The 19,486-nt window shown below is 35.4% G+C and overlaps 1 protein-coding gene across 5 annotated transcripts in view; it reads left to right on the top strand.

Moving 5' to 3' along the window:
* The window catches only part of SLIT2 (slit guidance ligand 2), a 373,006-nt gene that overhangs the window by 228,602 nt on the left and 124,918 nt on the right, over positions 1-19,486 (top strand). For 3 of the 5 annotated variants that reach the window (XM_007093745.2, XM_007093743.2, XM_007093741.2), the window contains 5 exons: positions 3,394-3,465; positions 9,207-9,278; positions 11,819-11,982; positions 13,177-13,188; positions 14,124-14,262. In XM_007093745.2, the coding sequence (XP_007093807.1) occupies positions 3,394-3,465; positions 9,207-9,278; positions 11,819-11,982; positions 13,177-13,188; positions 14,124-14,262 (459 nt within the window). The remainder of the gene's footprint in view (positions 1-3,393; positions 3,466-9,206; positions 9,279-11,818; positions 11,983-13,176; positions 13,189-14,123; positions 14,263-19,486) is intronic. The other 2 variants (XM_007093744.2, XM_007093742.2) reach the window with 1 other exon arrangement.

Here is a 19,486-nt window from a genome sequence, read left to right as displayed (position 1 = left end):
GTACAAGTGGTTAGGAATGAAAAGATCATCATAGAATGTTAATCCTGAGAGAGACCTCAAAGGTTTCCATTCTTTTTAACATCATCATTTTCATAAAATTAAAGATAAAGCACTTGGTTCAAAACACACACTTACAAACTAAGACAGTGAAGGATCAGACGGAGATAGAATTTGGAATTCACACAGAAACAGAGGAGCCAGGACGTAGGAAGTACGGGAGAGAAGACACAGAAGTCTGTGCTAAGACACGTCGGCCGAAGGTCTGAAAGGTATCACCGATAATAATATCTGTACCATTCTTTCTCCCCGGAAAATGAGAAAAGTGCTAGCTTGCTTCTCAATGGTACGTGACCCCTGTGCCAGGAAAGGATCCTGAAGCTGTCTCTGATGTATCTTAGTGCCCTCATTATCCAAAGATCAACAAATTTGCCCCGTGTTTGACTGAATAATTGTAACATTACTTTTTGGAGAAGTGGGGGGAAAAAAAAAACCTCTCCTCTTACTAATTCCTTAATTCAGAATAATTTCATTGCACTATTGGAAATCCCATCTAAACAGAATCAACCTGTCACTAAATGCATGGCTGAGAACAGATCCTTTCCTATTTACAGACAGCAGAAGTGCCCGGGCTTTGCAGGGTAGTAGAGAAGGAAATGAAGTGGGTAAGAGAAAAGGAAAAAAAAAGTGCAGAAAAATAGTCCAGAAGCACTGAAATAAAGTATGCTTTTGCATAGTTTTGACAGTCTTTCTCTTGAATCATATACAGACAAGTGGAGGTTAGTGCAGAGAGATTTTCTCAGGAACAGTCAGAGCAGGCACAACACTTCATGTAAACACTCCTTTGGATTTAACAAAGTCCACCAATTGACGAAAAAATTATTTTGCTTGTCCTTTCATACGAGTGACTTTTTTCAAAAAAATACCTTTGTTCTCAGAAGATGCATGGCCTGAGATACAGTGCATTCAGAAAACTTTTAAGGAAAACTTTGGTCCTATGAGAGCCAGATATTCTTAATGCTTTAGCACCAAGAAGGACTTAAGTTTCTGCTAAGAATCAGCAGAAGCCTGTAACCATGAGCCATGTAGAACAGGGGTGAAATTACCAACTTTTCGGCAGCATCTCAACTTCTGATGGTATAGGGAAATCTGCTTTTCTGTCCCTGTAGAACGAGAGTCGCTTGAGTGCTTTCTGGCATGCTAGGGCTTCCCCTTTGTGTATAGTATGCATGATTTAAAAGAAGCAGTGTCAGCACTGATTTATACATTGACAGCTAAGGATAATAAGATATGGGCAAACATACAGCTCACCCTTTTACAGATTAACCTGGAGACTGCATTAGGCAAATTTGATAGCATTAAAAGATTTTGCCAATTTGTCTGGAAACAATTTCTCTTTTGTAGTGTGTCAAGGGTAACACTTCATGCCATTGTACTAATTTAAATGGCTTTGATAAATTGTTCAAGAGGTTAGAGAATAGTAGTGTAGATATATATTTAGCACTTTAAAATAAAAAGGCTGTTAACTTAATTGTTAAATGAATTTAATCTGTAAAAATCAAAAGTGCCCAAGAATGGAAGTGTTTTCTTGGAACCACAGCATCCATATTACATCATGAAGCTTTAAAAGTCTTCTTAGAAAATAAAATTATACTTCTGCATTACTTCCTAATAACTAGAAATGCTTTAAGCTATTACAGCAGCATGGATGGTACCTATTATTTGGGGAAAGCCTTAGTTTATAAAAGCAATAAAAGCATATCTTCTCCAGAGTTGGTTTTTTTTTTATGTTGCATGTCCTAGATTGTACCATTTGCATGACATCAAGGTAGTCTTATGTCCCCTAGAGACCTTCTTAAAAATGAGATGTATATTTCATGAGACATTCTCTATGTACATAATTTCTAAAGTAAGGAATTTGAAGAGGCCCCTCTGAAAGTCAGTGGATTAAATCATTGCACCTTTATTCAGTATCCTTCTGAAAGAAACAGCTATTTTATAGGAATGTTTAAACAATTCTTTTTAAGAACACACCTCAAATGTAAATTAGCCCTTTTGGTGAATTTCGCACTTGAAACAAGGGCAAGATTCATTTGTATGAAGATCATAGTCTTACCCCTGTACATTTGCATTCCCTCCCAATTCATGAAGAACTGACAACTCACCTGACTAGTTCATCAAACATTTTGTTTCTGTCTCAAGTGAACCATTAAAATGCTCTTTCTTTACTGGAATAAGAATATCGCTAAGCAGCAAGCTACTAGTTTAAATAACAGCTGCTTATTTAAAAAAAAAAATTAAAACAATGTAAAGATAGGACAGATAGGATTTCATACTTATTAGCTGTTTATTTCAAACAAATAAATTCCTCCACATGGATAAAGGAAATTTTAGTTCCAGAACAACTAGCAGGAAAAGCCAACTTAACCAAATTTGGAGCAACTTTGTTTTTGTTTGTTTGCTTGTTAGTTTTCATCTTTAAATTTTAACAAATAAGTGCTCAAACTACAAGAGAACATCCATTTGTTTGCATTTTGTATTATTTAGAAGCAACTGAGAAAGCTTTTAAACTTTTTGCCAAAGGTATATGTAGTGTTTTAATGATGTTGCTGCAGTATGTGTTCTTAGCATTTGGGCTAAAATTAGCATCTTTGAGGAAAGTAAAAAAAAATCAATTTTTAACACTTTAAAAACTTCTGGAAATTTGGGAAGTTTCTTAATTGAAAAGTATGTCATATTTACAGTGCAGAGAATTCGCATATAATGAACAATTGCAAATCATGGGAATGGTGAATATTCACGTAGAACAAGACTGGCTTTCTAAAGTGTATTCCTGGTTGAGAATAGCAGGGAGGTGTGTGGGACCTCATTTCTCTCTCTTGACTGGGAGTTCTCGAAGGAAAACTGCTTTTAAAAGAAGGAAACCTAAAAGTAGTCTTGCTCTTTCTTGCCAAGGATAGTGAAATTAACATGCAGCTGGGCTTCTCTGATAAATGGATTCTGTTAGGTCACTGAGGGGGTGCATGTGACATTAAGTGATTTACAGTCCTTTACCTTAATGAAATTGTTTCAGCAAGATGACGCTGAAAGCTCTTAATGGATAGCTTTTCTTGATGTAATGAAATTGCATTCCTATGGCATTTAATATAAGGTGCAGTTATTATTTACTGGAGCTTTCCAAGGGCTGCTATTTGCACAGACAGTTCAGAACAAAAAGAGATTTCAGTAGCGGCACCGAGGCCAGAATGGCTTGTGACATTCTTAAGCGGATGAGTGTATTTCTGAGAGCATTTCAGTTAGTGCAGTCAGAGCTTCGGAGACCCTTCAGGAGACTTCTTTTCACCCAGCGCTGCTAGTCTCCAGCCTTTTACTTATATTCTTCTAATCTATTTACAGGCAACTGGATTACAACCAGATCAGCTGTATTGAAGATGGAGCATTTAGGGCTCTCCGGGACCTTGAAGTGCTGTAAGTATTGCTTATTTCTCTTACTCTTTTGAACGGGGGCTTTGTGTCTGGGGAGTGCTAATGTGGAAGCTTATCTGCTCGCTCGAAACCTAGTGTCAAAATGGTCTCTTATGAAGAGACCTTAAATAACTCATGGGGAATATATGAGTTGAAATGTGTGTGTGCACAGCCGTGGGTATCATTTCTGCATATTTAGGCGAAAATGTCTATTTAAGGAGGACATTCAAATGTTCACAATACCATCTTTCAAGTGTTTCTCCTTGTAACAAAATATTCTCATTCAAAGGATTGGTGAGGCTCCCTAGAATTGCCAAATATTAGGATAAAAGCAGTTGTATAAGAAAAATTACAATAAAAAATGAACTTCTTAGTTTCTGATGAGTTGGGTTATTATATAGTTGCCATGCAATGGAAAGATGTTGTCTCATTTTAAAATGCCATTTTTAACCAGATAGCATCATTTTTGAAAGGTGATTCTAGAAATCTGCTTTTCTGATTCTAATAGGTTGCCCACTGGGTCCATTTTAAAGTCTTCACTACTGACTTAGGAAAGCACAGCGCACAGACTTGAATTATAACTGGCATCCTCTCTCTTTCCTTACTGGGCAGACATGGCTGACAAAATGGGCTAGAGGCAATCCAGTAGTCTCTACAGACCTTTGACTTGGTACAATAATTTTAATGGAATTATTATGATGAGAAATTATTTTAATGTAAACTAGAGTTACTCAAGCCGTTGAAGCTGCCTGTCCATTTCTGGAATTTTTTTTTTCCAGTCAGAGACTCACGAGTCTAGCTTTTTGAATATATTTACACATTTCTCCCCCCATATAAAATATTTTTCTGTGCTACAGTTCATCCCTGGCTAAATTTATTCAGAAATTCAAAAATTGACTTAAATGTTGAAGAGGTTTGGCAATTTTAGTCCATGTGGTAAAAGTTATCTGGGACTCGTGATATCCTTCCGGAAAAAAAAAAAAAAAAAAAGATCCCATTACTTTATAAATTGAGTTTGAGGCACAGAATGGAATTCAGGAAAGAAAGTTTGAGGTCTCAACAAAATAGCTTATTTAATCAATATTTTATATATGATTTTGATTTTAATTGCAAGTAGATGTATAGAACTTGTAGCTGTGTCATGTGCAAAGTTACTGGTTATTTTTAAGGACTTAATGTAAGAGTTAGTTGATTGAGATAAATCGTGTTGTAAGATATATACTGTTGTCTACCCACATCATGAGAAGTCAGCCTTTCTTTCTGTTGGTAACAGCCTAATTTTTTCTATAGGAAACCTATTCAGAGTGCTTATCATACACATTGTATTTAATAACGCCACTAGTTGTGTTTCAGACCCATTAATATACAAAGCTCACTGTTGCTATTTCAGAGTCAGAATAGTTAGGATACAACTATGATTTCATGATAGCAGTCTGATGTCAAAACCATAGTCAGTGTCATAAACTTGGTATATGAAGAGACAACCCTGAGTGTTACTTAATTGAATGGAGCTGATCAGGCCAAGAATGTGTTACTAAGTAGGTGCTTCTAACTAGGAATAGGAATGACACCAAACATTTTATGGAAAATTTGCTGAATATTGTGGATGGACTAAAATCCCATAAAGTACTTTGTTATTCATTAAAAGAGCTTAAATAATTCACGTATAACACACACACAGACACACACACACACACACGCACACAATACCTACTCTATGCCAAGCACTGTGCTAGGCATTGAAAACTCTATCCACAAATACAATAACTATTCATTTGCTTATTTGTTATAAAGTAAACAGTGTTTTTAGAAGAGTAAGTTTGTGACGATACAATCACCTCATGTGTTGTATTTGTCATATTAGCAAAATATCTAGAAGGTAACTTTAGCAAGACCCTCTGTCTTGAAACACAACAAAGAGTAAAAAATGTTCTATGGTTCATGGAGTAAAAATCAAAATCCAAAGTGTTAGGAACTCTTTTGGGGTCCTTAATATATAGGTTTCAAAGAGATCTATAATGGTCAGAGTGTGTTTGCTAAAAAAACGAAAAAATTAACATTAGTACATGATACAAGAAAGTGTGAATTCTTTCAAAACAATTTAAATATTTTATATTCAAATTTGACAAAGTCAAGCAGACATTCTTTTAATATGTGTTCATTTTTAAATCTTCGTAATTCATAGAATCTTTGGAGAAATTATTCTTTGAAAAATTTAAGGGTAATTGGATGAAATACCAAAGACTGGGATTTATCAAGCCCAAATCTCTTGTCATGTAAATGAAAAGTTCTTCTATTAGAAACATTTCCAGAAAGAAACTTGTCTGTTTTTCTTATTTTTAGCATCTATGACCCTTTACAATATATCTTCTTATTATGTGGAGATAATGAAGAATTAATTAATTTGCAAATCACCTTAAATTTCAGACTCCCAATGTTTTAGATCTCTTTAAAACTTTTAATTCCATGAGCCATTTCTCAATGTATGATTTTACTGAGGCAAAACAAGGGAATGGAAGTAATCATACTGGACCATTGACAAAAATTTGTTAAATTAAGAAATAAATTAGGGTAAAGAGAGTGAATAAAGTTTGAGAAGGAAAAGTCCAGGTAAATGAAAGCAAGCGGAGTCAGTCTATCACTTGTATGTTCATGGCAACCTGGCAAATTGTGGAATTCTGATTGGTGTGATTCAGAAATGTCTCTGTTTTTAATGTGAGGATACCATCTCAAAAATAACATTGGAAACTAAATCTAGATCAATGTTTTCTGTTTCTTTGGACAACATCTAGTTTTGTATTGTTTGTTTTATTTCTTTTCCATAAAATAGGCATCATTTAATTGAATCGAGACATAGTGATTCATATCCATTAAATATCAGACTCTGCCAAATCCTACGCTGAGCACTAAGGGAATAAGAAAGAATAAATCAAGATCTAAGTCTGAGAGTAACTATATGATTACCAAAACTAAAATTTCGTATTTGTGCATCAAAATGTACTTTTGTACAAGAATATATTCTTGCTGCAAAAAGAAAATCTTGAGGTTGAACATAGAAATATAGTTTCGTTTAGAAGAAAGTGTTAAATAAAGAAGTGCAATAGATACATTTGCATTGTTTCAGAGTAAGAATTAGTCACGACCATAACATACATGTCATCAGATGTAATTAGCAAATATTTATTATTAATTTTAAAATAATTTAATTTCATTGGTTCCACATATCGTTCCACTATCAGGTATCAATGTCAATATCACTTTGCCACATCAATACTGAATAAAAACACTAAGATAATCTATTTCTTCAGCTGCATTTTGCAAAGTGACATTTTGAGAAAAGACTCCAGACTGATAGCCACCAGCTTCAGCATTCAATGAAAACACTCTTTGGTGTGGAATCATAAGAAATTAGAGTTCAAAATTAATGCATGCCTACTGCATGTGATGAATTACTTTAAAAAATGTTATCCCTAAAGTCACATTTCAGTATGTTATGTACTCTGAAGATTTTAGCCATATAAAGTCAGCATAAATTTTGAGGGTGGGAAAAGGGGTCATTTGAAAGTAAATCCCTTTGAGAAGTGAAACCTTTTAGTTCAAACATCAGGATATATTTTAATGGCATTTGAAAAAAAAATCTCATTTCACTTGAGTACAGAAAAATGCTACAGGCTTTTAGATAACGTGAACCAACCAATTCAGTGCTTTATAGGTCCTTCATAAAGTGGGATTTTTTTTTCGCCTGTGCAACTTACTTCAATCAGTTGCATTAGTTTTTATATCATTCAATACATTGCAAAACTGGGTAAGAAAAGAAAGTGTGTCTTCTAGATCGGTAGCCTCTGTGCCCTACTTTACTGAGAAGTTCAAGTGAATCCCTGAACCCCTGAACACCCCAAATCATACCTCACAACTGCAGCCTCCAGCTGGCCAAAAGTGGCCTCATAAATGTATCCTGCTTTCGTCCAAACAGATGTAGCCCACAGACTCTTTGAAATGTCCGAATTAGTTGCCAGTATTTAAAAATTAGGAGGACAGATCTGAAATTTTCTGTTTCCAGCGTCTCCTGAGAACATCAGATCGGTTGGCAGCCTTCCATTAGCACGGAGCAGTGGTCCATCGGAGCTGAGGACTAGCTGCTATGAGAGAGAGTGTCATCGCTCGCTTACCAGGGTCTCCAGTGGCCCCAGCCCTCTGCCTGCTCCACTCCATCTCTCGTCCCTGTTGCGTTTCTTAACACGCATCCTGCTTCTCTCATTTACTTCCCTGCCCAGCCTCCATTGGCAAGAGAATTTGCATAGTCTAAATCAAACCTTTCTCCATTGTCAAATTGCATCTGTGGGCCGTTGATCCTGTCATCCTGCCTCCCTCAGGAACTTGCCCGCTTTGCTCACCACATCATGGTGTCTTCTCCATACTAGAATCATTGTCCGTATTCCCATTGCACAAACACAGCCCTGGGATAGCCTCCTTCTCACTTTCTTGTCATAACCAGACTTCCCCAAAGGGAGAAAAACAATCTCTTCTTCATGTTATTAATTATAAGGTTTTATAATTTGTACTTCATCTTCCCACTTGGACAATATGCTATTTTAGGACAGGTTTTATGCCTGATTTATTTTATGCTGTTCCATGTTGCCATAAAATGAAGAGCCATCTAGGAAATATTAGATGAATGAATGGGTAGTAGTTGTAGTAGTAGTAGAAAAGCCATAATAATACAACAATGCCTGTATTAGGGGAAAAGTAGTAACAATTTGAACCAAGCAAGACTTATGCTTATTTTCACCATCTCTCCCTTGGCTGCCCATCTTCCTGACTCCAGCATCCAGAAACCGTGATCTGTACCGCATGGAAGTTTGCAAGGGACGGGATATGTGCCTAGACTTAGAAGTATTAGAATGTACAGGGTGCCCGGGTGGCTCAGTCGGTTAAGCGTCTGACTTTGGCTCAGGTCGTTATCTCACAGTTCGTGAGTTTGAGCCCTGCATTGGGCTCTGTGCTGACAGCTCAGAGCCTGGAGCCTGCTTCGGATTCTGTGTCTCCCTCTCTGTCTGCCCCTCTCCTACTCGTGCTCTCTCTGTCTCTCAAAAATAAACATTAAAAAATTTTAAGTAAAGAAGTATTAGAATGTATTAAGCTTTTAATAAACTGCCCCAGCCTGTCACTTTATCCCTACCCAATGCAAGTACCAAATGTAGATATCGTTCTTACTACTCAGATTTCAACAACGGCTGATGTCCACAACAGAGAATAATTAGCAGGACTGTGTTCCGGGATCTGACAAAACCAATTCTGTGCTATTGCTATGAAATTTAATTTGGAAATTTCAAATACGTTCATTTACTCATGACACTAATTATACATAGTGCCCCTCTAAGGAAGCGTAACTGCCCAATTTTACTAATTGTTGACTGCCTCATGTTATTCCTTAACCAGGGTCATAAATACACACACATGCATACCCATGGTGCATAAAGCAATATGTGAATAGTCAAAGATATTATGGCTAAAGACATAAATCTGTAATAAATATTTAATAAAGCTGAATGCATAGTAAAGTGTTAAAGTATGGCATTTATTTATCCTCTTGTTTATAACATGGGGCATTCTTTATGCCTTCTCTACCAGATAGTTGTCCTGCATAAACATAGTTGCAAGAAGCATTCCCTGTATTATTATATAGAATGATCAGTAAATTTTAATTACCTAAAATCTCTAACTTTTTTTGTTTTATTCTACAGCACTCTCAACAATAACAACATTACTAGACTTTCTGTGGCAAGTTTCAACCATATGCCTAAACTTAGGACTTTGTAAGTAGCCGCAATGTATATATGTCAATGTCGTCAATTCAGGGTTCCCCTTAAGTACCATTTTTAGTAAACAGAAAACAGTACCACAAGTTCATTATGGGGTAGACCAGGAAAACACCACTTTTTAAAAAGTACTAGATATGGTATTTGAATAAATGAACTATTATTCTGAAAACATGAAAGCTTTCCTTTAAATGATATGCATTATGGAAAGTTGGAGGGGGGACGTTTACTTTGAGCTATTGTGGAGGTCACATTTCATTAAGAAATGTAAGACTCCTTGATTGGCTGTCAGAGATGATAAATGGTAAATCTTTATGATTTTATTACTGTACAGCAAGCCGACCTAATAAAGCTAAACTGGCTCTCCAACACCCTTTGTAATGTAAAATTACAGCATAACCCTCCAGTGCTTCTATAATTAAGGTTGTGTCAGCATTTTTATTTAAAAATGTCTTTTCAGGAGATGGACATTAAAATATTTTAGGTGAATAAAAACTTGTTTCCTAGTTAAGTATTTGCTACAACTATTTTTTTTTCTCTTGGAGAAAAAATAATCTTTAAAGCTCAGCATGGGGATATTTAGTTAAAATCTCATTTGAATGGGGTTTAAGAATCACCTTGACCTTAAAAATACATTATATACCACATGTGGGAAATGGTGGGAAACATAACCAAAGCTTTGGAGTTCTGGAATAATATGTGTTTTTAAGTAGGGAACATAAATTTTGATTGGGTTTTCAAAATAGTTTTCATTTTACAGTAGGTTATAACTGGAAACATATAGCTTTTATTTTTTTCTCTTTAATGAAAAATGATTTGAATTGCCAGCTTTTTAATGAATTAGGTAATACCAATCTTAAAGTCCTTTTTTTTTCCCCTCTCTCACTAAAATGTAGCTCTGTGCCTGATACAACACAACATGATCATTTCCTTGAAATATGATTTAACAAAATAAAGAAATTCTCAAAGTATGCAGATATAACATAAATTTTATTTCCTTGGTACTCTTCGGTTGAGCCTAATTTGACCAAATTAATACCAAATATAGTTCACTCAGACTATATTTGATGAAATTAGCTCCTCATTACCTTTAGCTGATTTTTAAAAACAAACTGAACAAGCTCTTAATCCTTGAGAAAATAAAGCCACCAAGACTGTAGAAATATCCATCATCCACGTTTTTGATAGTATGCCTTATTTTCCTACAGAAATCCATTAGCGTTTGTCTTGCTAATCAGGTTTTTAAAGTTTTATGTTCTCTCATTTCAAATTTGTACACACCTAATTGGATTATTGTAACGTGCTTGGTTTAGATGAAAATATTTAGAGAACAGCGAGGTGGAGTGTGCTAAGCGGTTTCCAAAGGATGCCACTCTGACTTCCCAACAAACTGAACCGGAGGTCACCCAGCTTTCCCAAAATGTAGCAATGTGGCATTTTGTTTGGTGGCACGCCGTCTAAGTTTTGATGCAAGACAGTCTGTTCCATATCTACAGGCTCAAGGAGAATGTAAAATAGTCATCTAACTTGAAATTCCCTTGCTTTGGTTGTTTCATTATTCTATATTATCATTGCTACTTAAAAATTCCACTTTTATGTTCCAATTATCTTTCTGGACTGAGTTCCATGTTTTAATATCCATTACTGTTATTGGGTTAGAATTGAGCACATCAGCTAAAAAGGACTAAAATGGTATTACTGTGTCATAGATGATTCTGGAAATGATGCTTTGATTTATAGTTTTGGATGTCCTTTTCTTTAGTTTGAGAAAACATAAAAGCCAATTTGAAGTCATTTACCTAATTTAGTGGATACATTTGTCTGATATTTTATTAATGGAAAAGTGCTATTTGCCACTTGGAATGGATCCATGCTCTGGTGTGGATCCCTGCCAACATAGAGAGGGGGCTCACTTAATTCCTTCACTCCTAGCCATTTATGTCTTTTCATTTCAGTTCCTGCTCTTTGAGGATAGGGTCCCAAGAGCCCAAAGCAGCTAATCCCTTTTTCTGCTATTAAACAAAAAGAAGGAAATCAGAATAGGGACATGAAAGAAGTGTTTTATATTGAATTATTATTCTATCTTGTTCAGCAAAAAACGAAAGTGACCTGCTAAAAAGATTTTGCAAGCAGTTTTTACAGAAACTAACAACAGCAGGACTAACTGATAACTTATACTGGGAGCCACAACTTTTATTTATATGGCCCCGCCCCCACCCCACCCCAATTGGCCACCAGTATGTGGACTGCAGAGCAATTTGCCTTGGACATACCTATTTCTTTTTACCATTTTGAGTGAACATAGGAAAACTATTTTTATGGTCGTGTTCAAGCTTCTGTATATTTGCTTAACTTGGCAGTAAATGAAGAGTAAGTTGATTCTCATCATTTTTAGAAAAATAATTAGGTTGGGACTTAGTAAGCTTTATCTACTTACATGTTAAGAAATAAAGTTACATATTATTATTAATACATTTTTTAATTCTTGGAATAACTATTTTGTTTTCTTGCCTTAAACGTCCCTTCTTCTTATGTAGTCGCCTCCATTCGAACAACCTATATTGTGACTGTCACCTCGCCTGGCTCTCTGACTGGTTGCGACAAAGGCCCCGGGTTGGTCTCTACACTCAGTGTATGGGTCCATCCCACCTGAGGGGCCATAATGTAGCTGAGGTTCAAAAACGAGAATTTGTCTGCAGTGGTAAGAGAGAAAGAACCTTTATGTTGTCATACTATTTTTTGCTTCTATGTAAGAGAGCAGTGGAGAACGCATGCTTTAAAAGTTTCAGTGTTTTGCTCACTAACATGTGCAATTGTGCACTAATCACTCCATGGAAATCCTCGGTTTCAGTGATATTGATAATATGTTCTAAGGCATTTGTGCGTGATTGGCCATTACAGATTACTCGTACTTAATGTATGATGAAAGGTTTTTCAATTTTCACTCCTGGGGAAATATAGGAGATTCCTAGATTTAAATTCTGTTTGCTACTTATTTTGCTGTCATGTAATAATTTAGATCTACTTTTATGTTAACAAATGGAAATATGATTCATCTTGCTGGAAAATTCAGGAAAGTATCTCAACTCTAGTTGCAGAGTGACAAAGCACTTTCCGTGCATACTAGTGGTTCACCTCTACAGGAAAGAGATAAATGAGTAGCTTTAGTGATGAAAATCTGAAAACGAAAATTAGGCGTGACCTATGTAAAATATCAAGTAACATTTACTTAGTTCTTTCTATATGTTTGATCACCAGCCTAAGTATTTCACATATACTTAGCTCATTTCACCTGCCTTAGAACAACTGTAGTGAGATATAATATTATATCTATATTAGAGATTAAACTGTTGAGGAAAAAGATGCTAAGTAGCCTTGTCCAAGGTCATATAGTTGAATCCATGGATCTCAAGCTTAGGCAGTCTGATTGCCAATTCATATATATTTATATTTTTGTTTATACTTATTTATAAAATATTATGTTACTATTACCTGATCCATATTAGCATAATTTATTATATATGCATGTGTGTGTGTGTGTATATGTATATATATATATATATATATATATATATATATATGTATATCGTTCTGCTTCAGAAGTGTCTGTTCAAGATACAGTCACACAAAATGTTTAAATATATATAACACATCACAAATAGTTCCTTAGAGGATTGAAGACATATGAGTACAGAATTCTCATTTATCGTTCTCTTTTAGACCCTTTTGTGTACGTCTCCACACTTTTTATAACCCAAACAAAATTTTCTTATAATGTCATGGAATGTTCTCCTTAGGTCTGATTGCTTTTTAAGAAAATTAAATAATGAAATGACTAACAAACTGTTACTAACCACTTTTTTTCTCTCTTCACTTTTCCCTTCCTGTTTTCTAGATGAGGAAGAAGGCAAGTTCATGTTTCTTTTTTAGACTGAGACTATTTTTGTGACGTTTGAGAGCTTGTTAAGAGGGCTTGGGTTAGTGACTGGCCTGCAGCCCCTTCCCGGCATTCTGATCGCTCAGGCCCTCTCCCTGCAGATCAGAGAGGGTTTGTCCTGCTCCAGTAAACTGAGTGTGTGCAGATTCCCATTCAGTACAGCACGGCCGCCATTCTGTCGTTCATCATTCCAACAGTGAAATCTCATTTCAAAACAGTTTTGTTTCCAAATACTGAGTAGTAAAAATACATACACACAGGTAACTACTTAATGCTAAAATCGCAGGCTATGGAAGCCAAAAATAGAACTACCTAGCTTAACAATTACAGAATGGCTTGTTACAAACTATTATAACTTCAAAGAAAATGCAGATTTTGAACCTACCAAGATTTGAAGCTTAGCAAGATCTAATTTCCCCCACATTTATTGGTACACGATTACTTATTTAGAATCAACAGTTATGTCTGTTCTCCTTTCTTTTTTTAAAGTACAGTACAGTATGCTACATACATTTAGTAAAGACCAAATTCTCGTGAAGCTTATTAGAAATGAAATATAGGTTAGTCTGAAACTGCTGCTTTTTTTGGAACTCAGAATCGTTTTGAATCAAATTCTAGTTTCCGGTCTGAGTTTAGCCTTTCTTAACAATTATTTCAAGTGGGAAAATTATCATTTTCATAATTAGTTTTAAGAATCTCATTTGCTTCATCTGAGTGTTGACCCAGAACTATAAATGCATGCTTCCTAAAATATATCTTAGAAATATAGGCCCATTTTATGCTCAGATATTTAGAGAAATACATTTCTGTTAAATAATATGTTTTGTTGTTTGAGATGAACTCGTAAATTTCACAATGATGAATTTCAGGAGGAAAACTGTTATTGTTGTTTGTTTCTCTTTCAGGTCACCAGTCATTTATGGCTCCTTCTTGCAGTGTTTTGCACTGTCCAGCTGCTTGTACCTGTAGCAACAATATCGTAGACTGTCGTGGGAAAGGTCTCACTGAGATCCCCACGAATCTGCCAGAGACCATCACAGAAATGTATGTGCCCTGAAATTCCCTCTCATCTCTCCACCTCCACAGTAACCCAAACCATGACTTTCTTTAGAGACTCTGGGTTTATCGAAGGCAAATATGCATCAACTAACTTAGACAGATAGTCCTTGCAGAATTGTACTGAGCCTTACTCTGTTGAAGAAATTACCTTGTTGAAGAGGCTAGGATTTTTCTTTCTTTCTTTCTTTCTTTCTTTCTTTCTTTCTTTCTTTCTTTCTTTCGTTCTTTCTTTTTTTAACATAGGTAGAATTAAAAAGAGTGCACTTTTAGGATAAATAGTTCTTTCCCTTTTCATTGGGAAGGTGTTAGTAGGCTATTTAGGAAAAAATAAGAGTGGTTGTACATAGTCTGACCATTTGGATCTGGAGATCTGCTCGTGTCCAGGTTCTAAAAGAAGGACCAAACTGGAGTAATAAATCATAGGAATGACAGAACTAGATGATGTTCTGCCTCTTTAAGAGCTCAATTTTATAAAGTAGTGTCGCTGTTTTGTTTGAAATATTGTATGGTCTACCATAAAATATAAAAAAATATATAATTATAAAGTCAAAATATATAAAATTTTTAAATTAGTGAGCATTTTAACCTATTTGAACCAATGGCTGTCTCTACCAAAAGTTAAATTGTCTTGGCAAAGAATTTCATATCTATTTTGTATGCAGATGCTGGGTGCATTGTCCTTGCCAGATAGAAGTCATGTGGATAAAACAAGGTCATGTAAGATGTCAAATGAACTGTTTTTCTCACCTTGAGAAGAAAGCATTAGGGAAAATCTTTACCTCAATATCCATTAACTAAGACAGCACCTCATAGCCACTCAGCTCATCATATTATTATTTTAGAGTTCAGTTCCAAAGTTTAAATAAATAGTTTTGAGTGTTTTGAATTGAAATGGTAAAGTAAGATTAAGTCCTTATAAGTCTACTTAGTAGGCACAAAAATTAAGTTATTTTCAAAAACTATGCATTTTTTGCAGTTAACTGCTCTAATTTACTTTACATGTTACTAACGTTAATTCACAAGACCCACTAACATTATTTAAAATATCTAATATGTGCTTAAAAGTATTCTTAGAGCTTTGCAGTGTAAGACATGATCATCTGTGAAGACGCTAGAATCTGTGGAGGTTTGGCAAAGACATGAAATAATGTATGCACATAATATTATAGTCATCGAAATTTTAGTCAATGGAAGCTACTTTGCTCATAGAAGACATTTATAAGAATTTTTTAGCTGAACCTTGAAAAAAGCGTAATATATCGTTTTGGAAGAGGTGGGTGACATTGCACAAAAGAGAATTGTCAGGGATGAAGGACAGAGGTGGTGGTGAGCATTATGTTTTAGAGATTGTACAGTCAATCCTAATTAGAGTAATAGGTGCATGTTGAGGCATCATGCAAAATAATGCCTTAGAAAAGACATCTACGTATAATTTTAAAGCCACAGATTAATGAAGGATTTTATCTTAATCAGGAGAGGTAATATAAGAGGAACTAGATAATAGACATAGTAAGTTTTCAAATAGGGAAATAATATATTTATCTATCCAGGCAACAGCATTTATTAGGTAAACACTTATTATTATAAAAGGCAGCATGAATTTTCCAGAGATCTTCCATCAAGTGACTAGCAAATTGGACACAAATTGAAAGCTATGACATGAGGTACAAATTAATACACGTTGTAAGAGGGGAACAAATGAAGTTCAAGGCATTTATGCAGAGGGTGTAAAGTGGGGGTCAAGTTACAGTGGTTAATTAAAGGCAGAAAGCTTTAGTTAGAAGCACAAGTCAACCTACCATTCACCATCTGTGAGACTGTAGGCAAGTTATTTATCCTCTGCAAGCCTGTCTCCTCACCTGAACATAAGGGTTGTTGTTCATTTGAAGTGAAATAATACATATGCTTAGTATATAGTAGTAATTCAATAAGTGATACTTTGATCGTTGAAGTCTTATTATAAGAGGTAACATCCGAGATAGGCCTTGAAGAATTGGTATTGAATGGAAATGCAAAAATGAGGACAGGGCTTTCAAAATGAACAGAACATCATAAGCGTAGGCACTAACGATGGAAATGCAAGATACAACCAAACAGGGGCTCAGTATGGCATTTGGAACCCAAGAGAATGCAGGAAAATAACATTGGAAAGGTAGACTGGAGCCAGTTCATAGAAGGCCTAGATAGTATAAGGACCTAAGTCTTTATTTGGAATGCATTTGAAAACAGGAGTTTTAATCTGAATCTCCAAGAATTAACCTTACAGCTGTGTGCCAGCAGTTGGCAAAAGGCCCCATTGCCAGGCAAGAGGCCTCCGTAGGTGGCTATCATGTTGATGGAGGGGAGATGTCATAAAAGCAGGAGTTGTGTAGCTGTGGGGTAAAAGCAGGTAGGGTAGTTAATATAGGAGCAGAATTCATGGGATTGGGTATTTGGTGAGATGAGGGACTAATGGAGAAAAATGAGCCAAAGATGATGCCAGAATTAAGTGTGAGGGATGGGGAACTGGTGGTTTTATTATTGCATGTAAGAGGCTAAAGGGAAGGACAAAAGTTGGGAAGAAAGATGACGGTGAACAAAATTTGTGAAATCCTGAAGCACCGATGGGACTTTTAGAGGTACCAAAATAATACAGACTGTGGTAACTTGGAGGAAGACAAGGACTTGAGGCAAAGATTTTGGAGTAATTAATAATACAAAATAAAAGTTGATGGTTAAATCCATGAAATGGCCAATAGAAAGGAGAACAGGAAAAGAGAAACCCAAGAGAACTCAGTAAAAGCAGCAGAGGGCCAGAATAGGTAAGAGAGGAAGGAGCTTAGTTTATCTGTGAAAAGGGTTTTTTGAAAAAAGACGATTGTCACTATGAAGGACAGACCAGGATTGATTTGAAGATGCAGAAAGCTGCAATCATTAGGAAGTCAGAGACAATGCTCTTAGAGAGAAATGAGAGTGTGAGGTGGTAAGATCTCTGTGGGAGCACAATGCTCCCCTGTGGGAGCACACAGGAGCCAGTGGATCAAGTCCTGATTATAGGAAGGACTGAAACACCGCCACGGATTGACAAAAGACCAGTGAGTTGTAGATATAACAGACCAAAAGTAATGTGTGATATTTAAAGTGGTTTATCTCATGTAGGCTATTTTATTTTTTACAACAGAGTGTTTCTTCTATTTTGTATGCTGTATAGATTTTGTATTATTGTGGACTTTAGTACATAAAAGTTACACTAAATAATATGTCCCATTGGGTTTGCCTGTATTGAGGAGATGGTATATCAGATAAAGCTACAATAAATTAAATTGATAAGTAAAGATGAAAACATATGTGAAGCTCTAGGTGAATTTCACTTCTCTGATTATTACATTATCAGCTTTATCAGTAGAGCATCTGGTAATAAATCATATTGATCTTCAACTCCAACAAAATACCCCATTACCATTCATTATAGTGGCGTAACGTACTAGCTTAGTAACTCATTTCTTGTATTACTCTTTTATTTTTATTAGTATAAAGAACATCAGTATGATTCATAAAATGTGGAAGTAAAGCTGTACATCTTTTTTTTTGTTTTTATAGATTCCAAGCTTTTAATTCAAGATGAACTGAAAATTATAACTTCCCTTCATATTTTTTAAATAATTTTTAATCTGGATTTTGCCATAAATTATAAGTAGAATTTCTTTACTGCAAGTTGTCAGGCATTTCATTCAATGCTGTTGAGTTGATTTCCTTCTGTGTGTGCTATGTCTTTATTCCTGCACCTGTCTCGTCATAGAATTCTAACAAAAAGAAAGTATGTAAGTGCTACATCAAGGAATGATCTACTGCCTGTTATTCTAGGTAGAAAAACTTGACTCAACTTTTCTTTCTTCTGCATTGTGCTTACAACTATAATTTCACACTTCTGGTATTTGCTCAGGCAATTATTTGTTAAGAGAGATGGGAAACATTCTTTTAAAGTTAAAATTGGAATAATTTGTAGGAGGAGGAGTGGAAAGAGACCAACATCTATCTAACAGTGTTGGATGCTGCACGCACATTATATCATGTGATTTTTCTCATTGACTTTTGATAGGGGTGTTTATGGACTCTTAAAATAGGAAAACTAATGCAGGAACATATGCTAGATGAATGTTGGTGGATTTCTCCAAGAAGCCTCATCATCCTGATGATTTTAGATGGTCCAGGATCTGTCATCTCATTTGTTGGGAATCTTATTCTGCATAAACATTGATAGATTAGATAGATAGATAGATAGATAGATAGATAGATAGATAGAATATAGATATAGAGATAATGTGTGTATAGTTATTATATTTTGTTTATATATGTATATTTGCGTGTTTATTTAAACCTGTCTACCCTACTGAAGTAGGAACTATGAAGTCAGAGGCAGGGACTAGTTCTGTTCTGATCACCACTGAATACCCAGGTACAAATCTAGAATGTGGCATATAATAAGCACTTGATAAATAGCAAATAAATACTTACAGAATAAATGGATAATTTAAGCATGTTTACAGTGCAATTATCTCTAAAATAAGCTATATTGAACAAGATTAAAAATAAAACCTGAAGAAGCAGCCCATTCTTTCCCTGTAGAAAAAAAATGGTGCTTTTAAGTATACAGTAAGTAAAAGTTAATGAATAGGATATCTAATGGCAAGAGCTAAAATGGGGCTATAAATACTTAAAATTCATTTGTTAAATTTCTCTATTCCCCATACTGGCTTGGACTCCACTCTCTACATGTGTCTGGGAGCTCCTTTTTTTCCTCTGTTCTAGGCCGACCCATTCAGTATCTACTAGTAGCCTCCTTCTTTAGATACATTAATTCAATCACTCTATAGTTAAGTCTTAGACATCTTTCTCCAAGGCCATATTTTTCCGGTAATGAACCTTCTAGACATTTACCTCAAATCCTTCAAAACTGACAACTTCACTTTGCTGTTTGTTTTGTTTTGTGAATAAGGCCCACAATGTTAAGAGATTGTGTTTAAAATTGTTTTCAGTTGTGAAGCAGCTATGCTGGCCTCAGTCTGAGACTTAACTTGATTCTGGAGCTCATGTTCTTTCATTGATCCAGCTCCAAAGAAAGATAAACATGGCGTGGGCTTGTTGGGCGACCGTAGAAGAGAGAATTGAAAAAATCAGAAGGAAAGGCTAGCCGATACTCAGAAAAACAGGGCAAGAGAAGCTTTGAGAA

Source organism: Panthera tigris, chromosome B1, assembly GCF_018350195.1.
Source record: "Panthera tigris isolate Pti1 chromosome B1, P.tigris_Pti1_mat1.1, whole genome shotgun sequence".
Classification (NCBI taxonomy): Eukaryota; Metazoa; Chordata; class Mammalia; order Carnivora; family Felidae; genus Panthera; species Panthera tigris.
The sequence above is the reverse complement of the archived record's forward strand: the minus strand, read 5'-3'. Positions and strand labels throughout refer to the sequence as shown.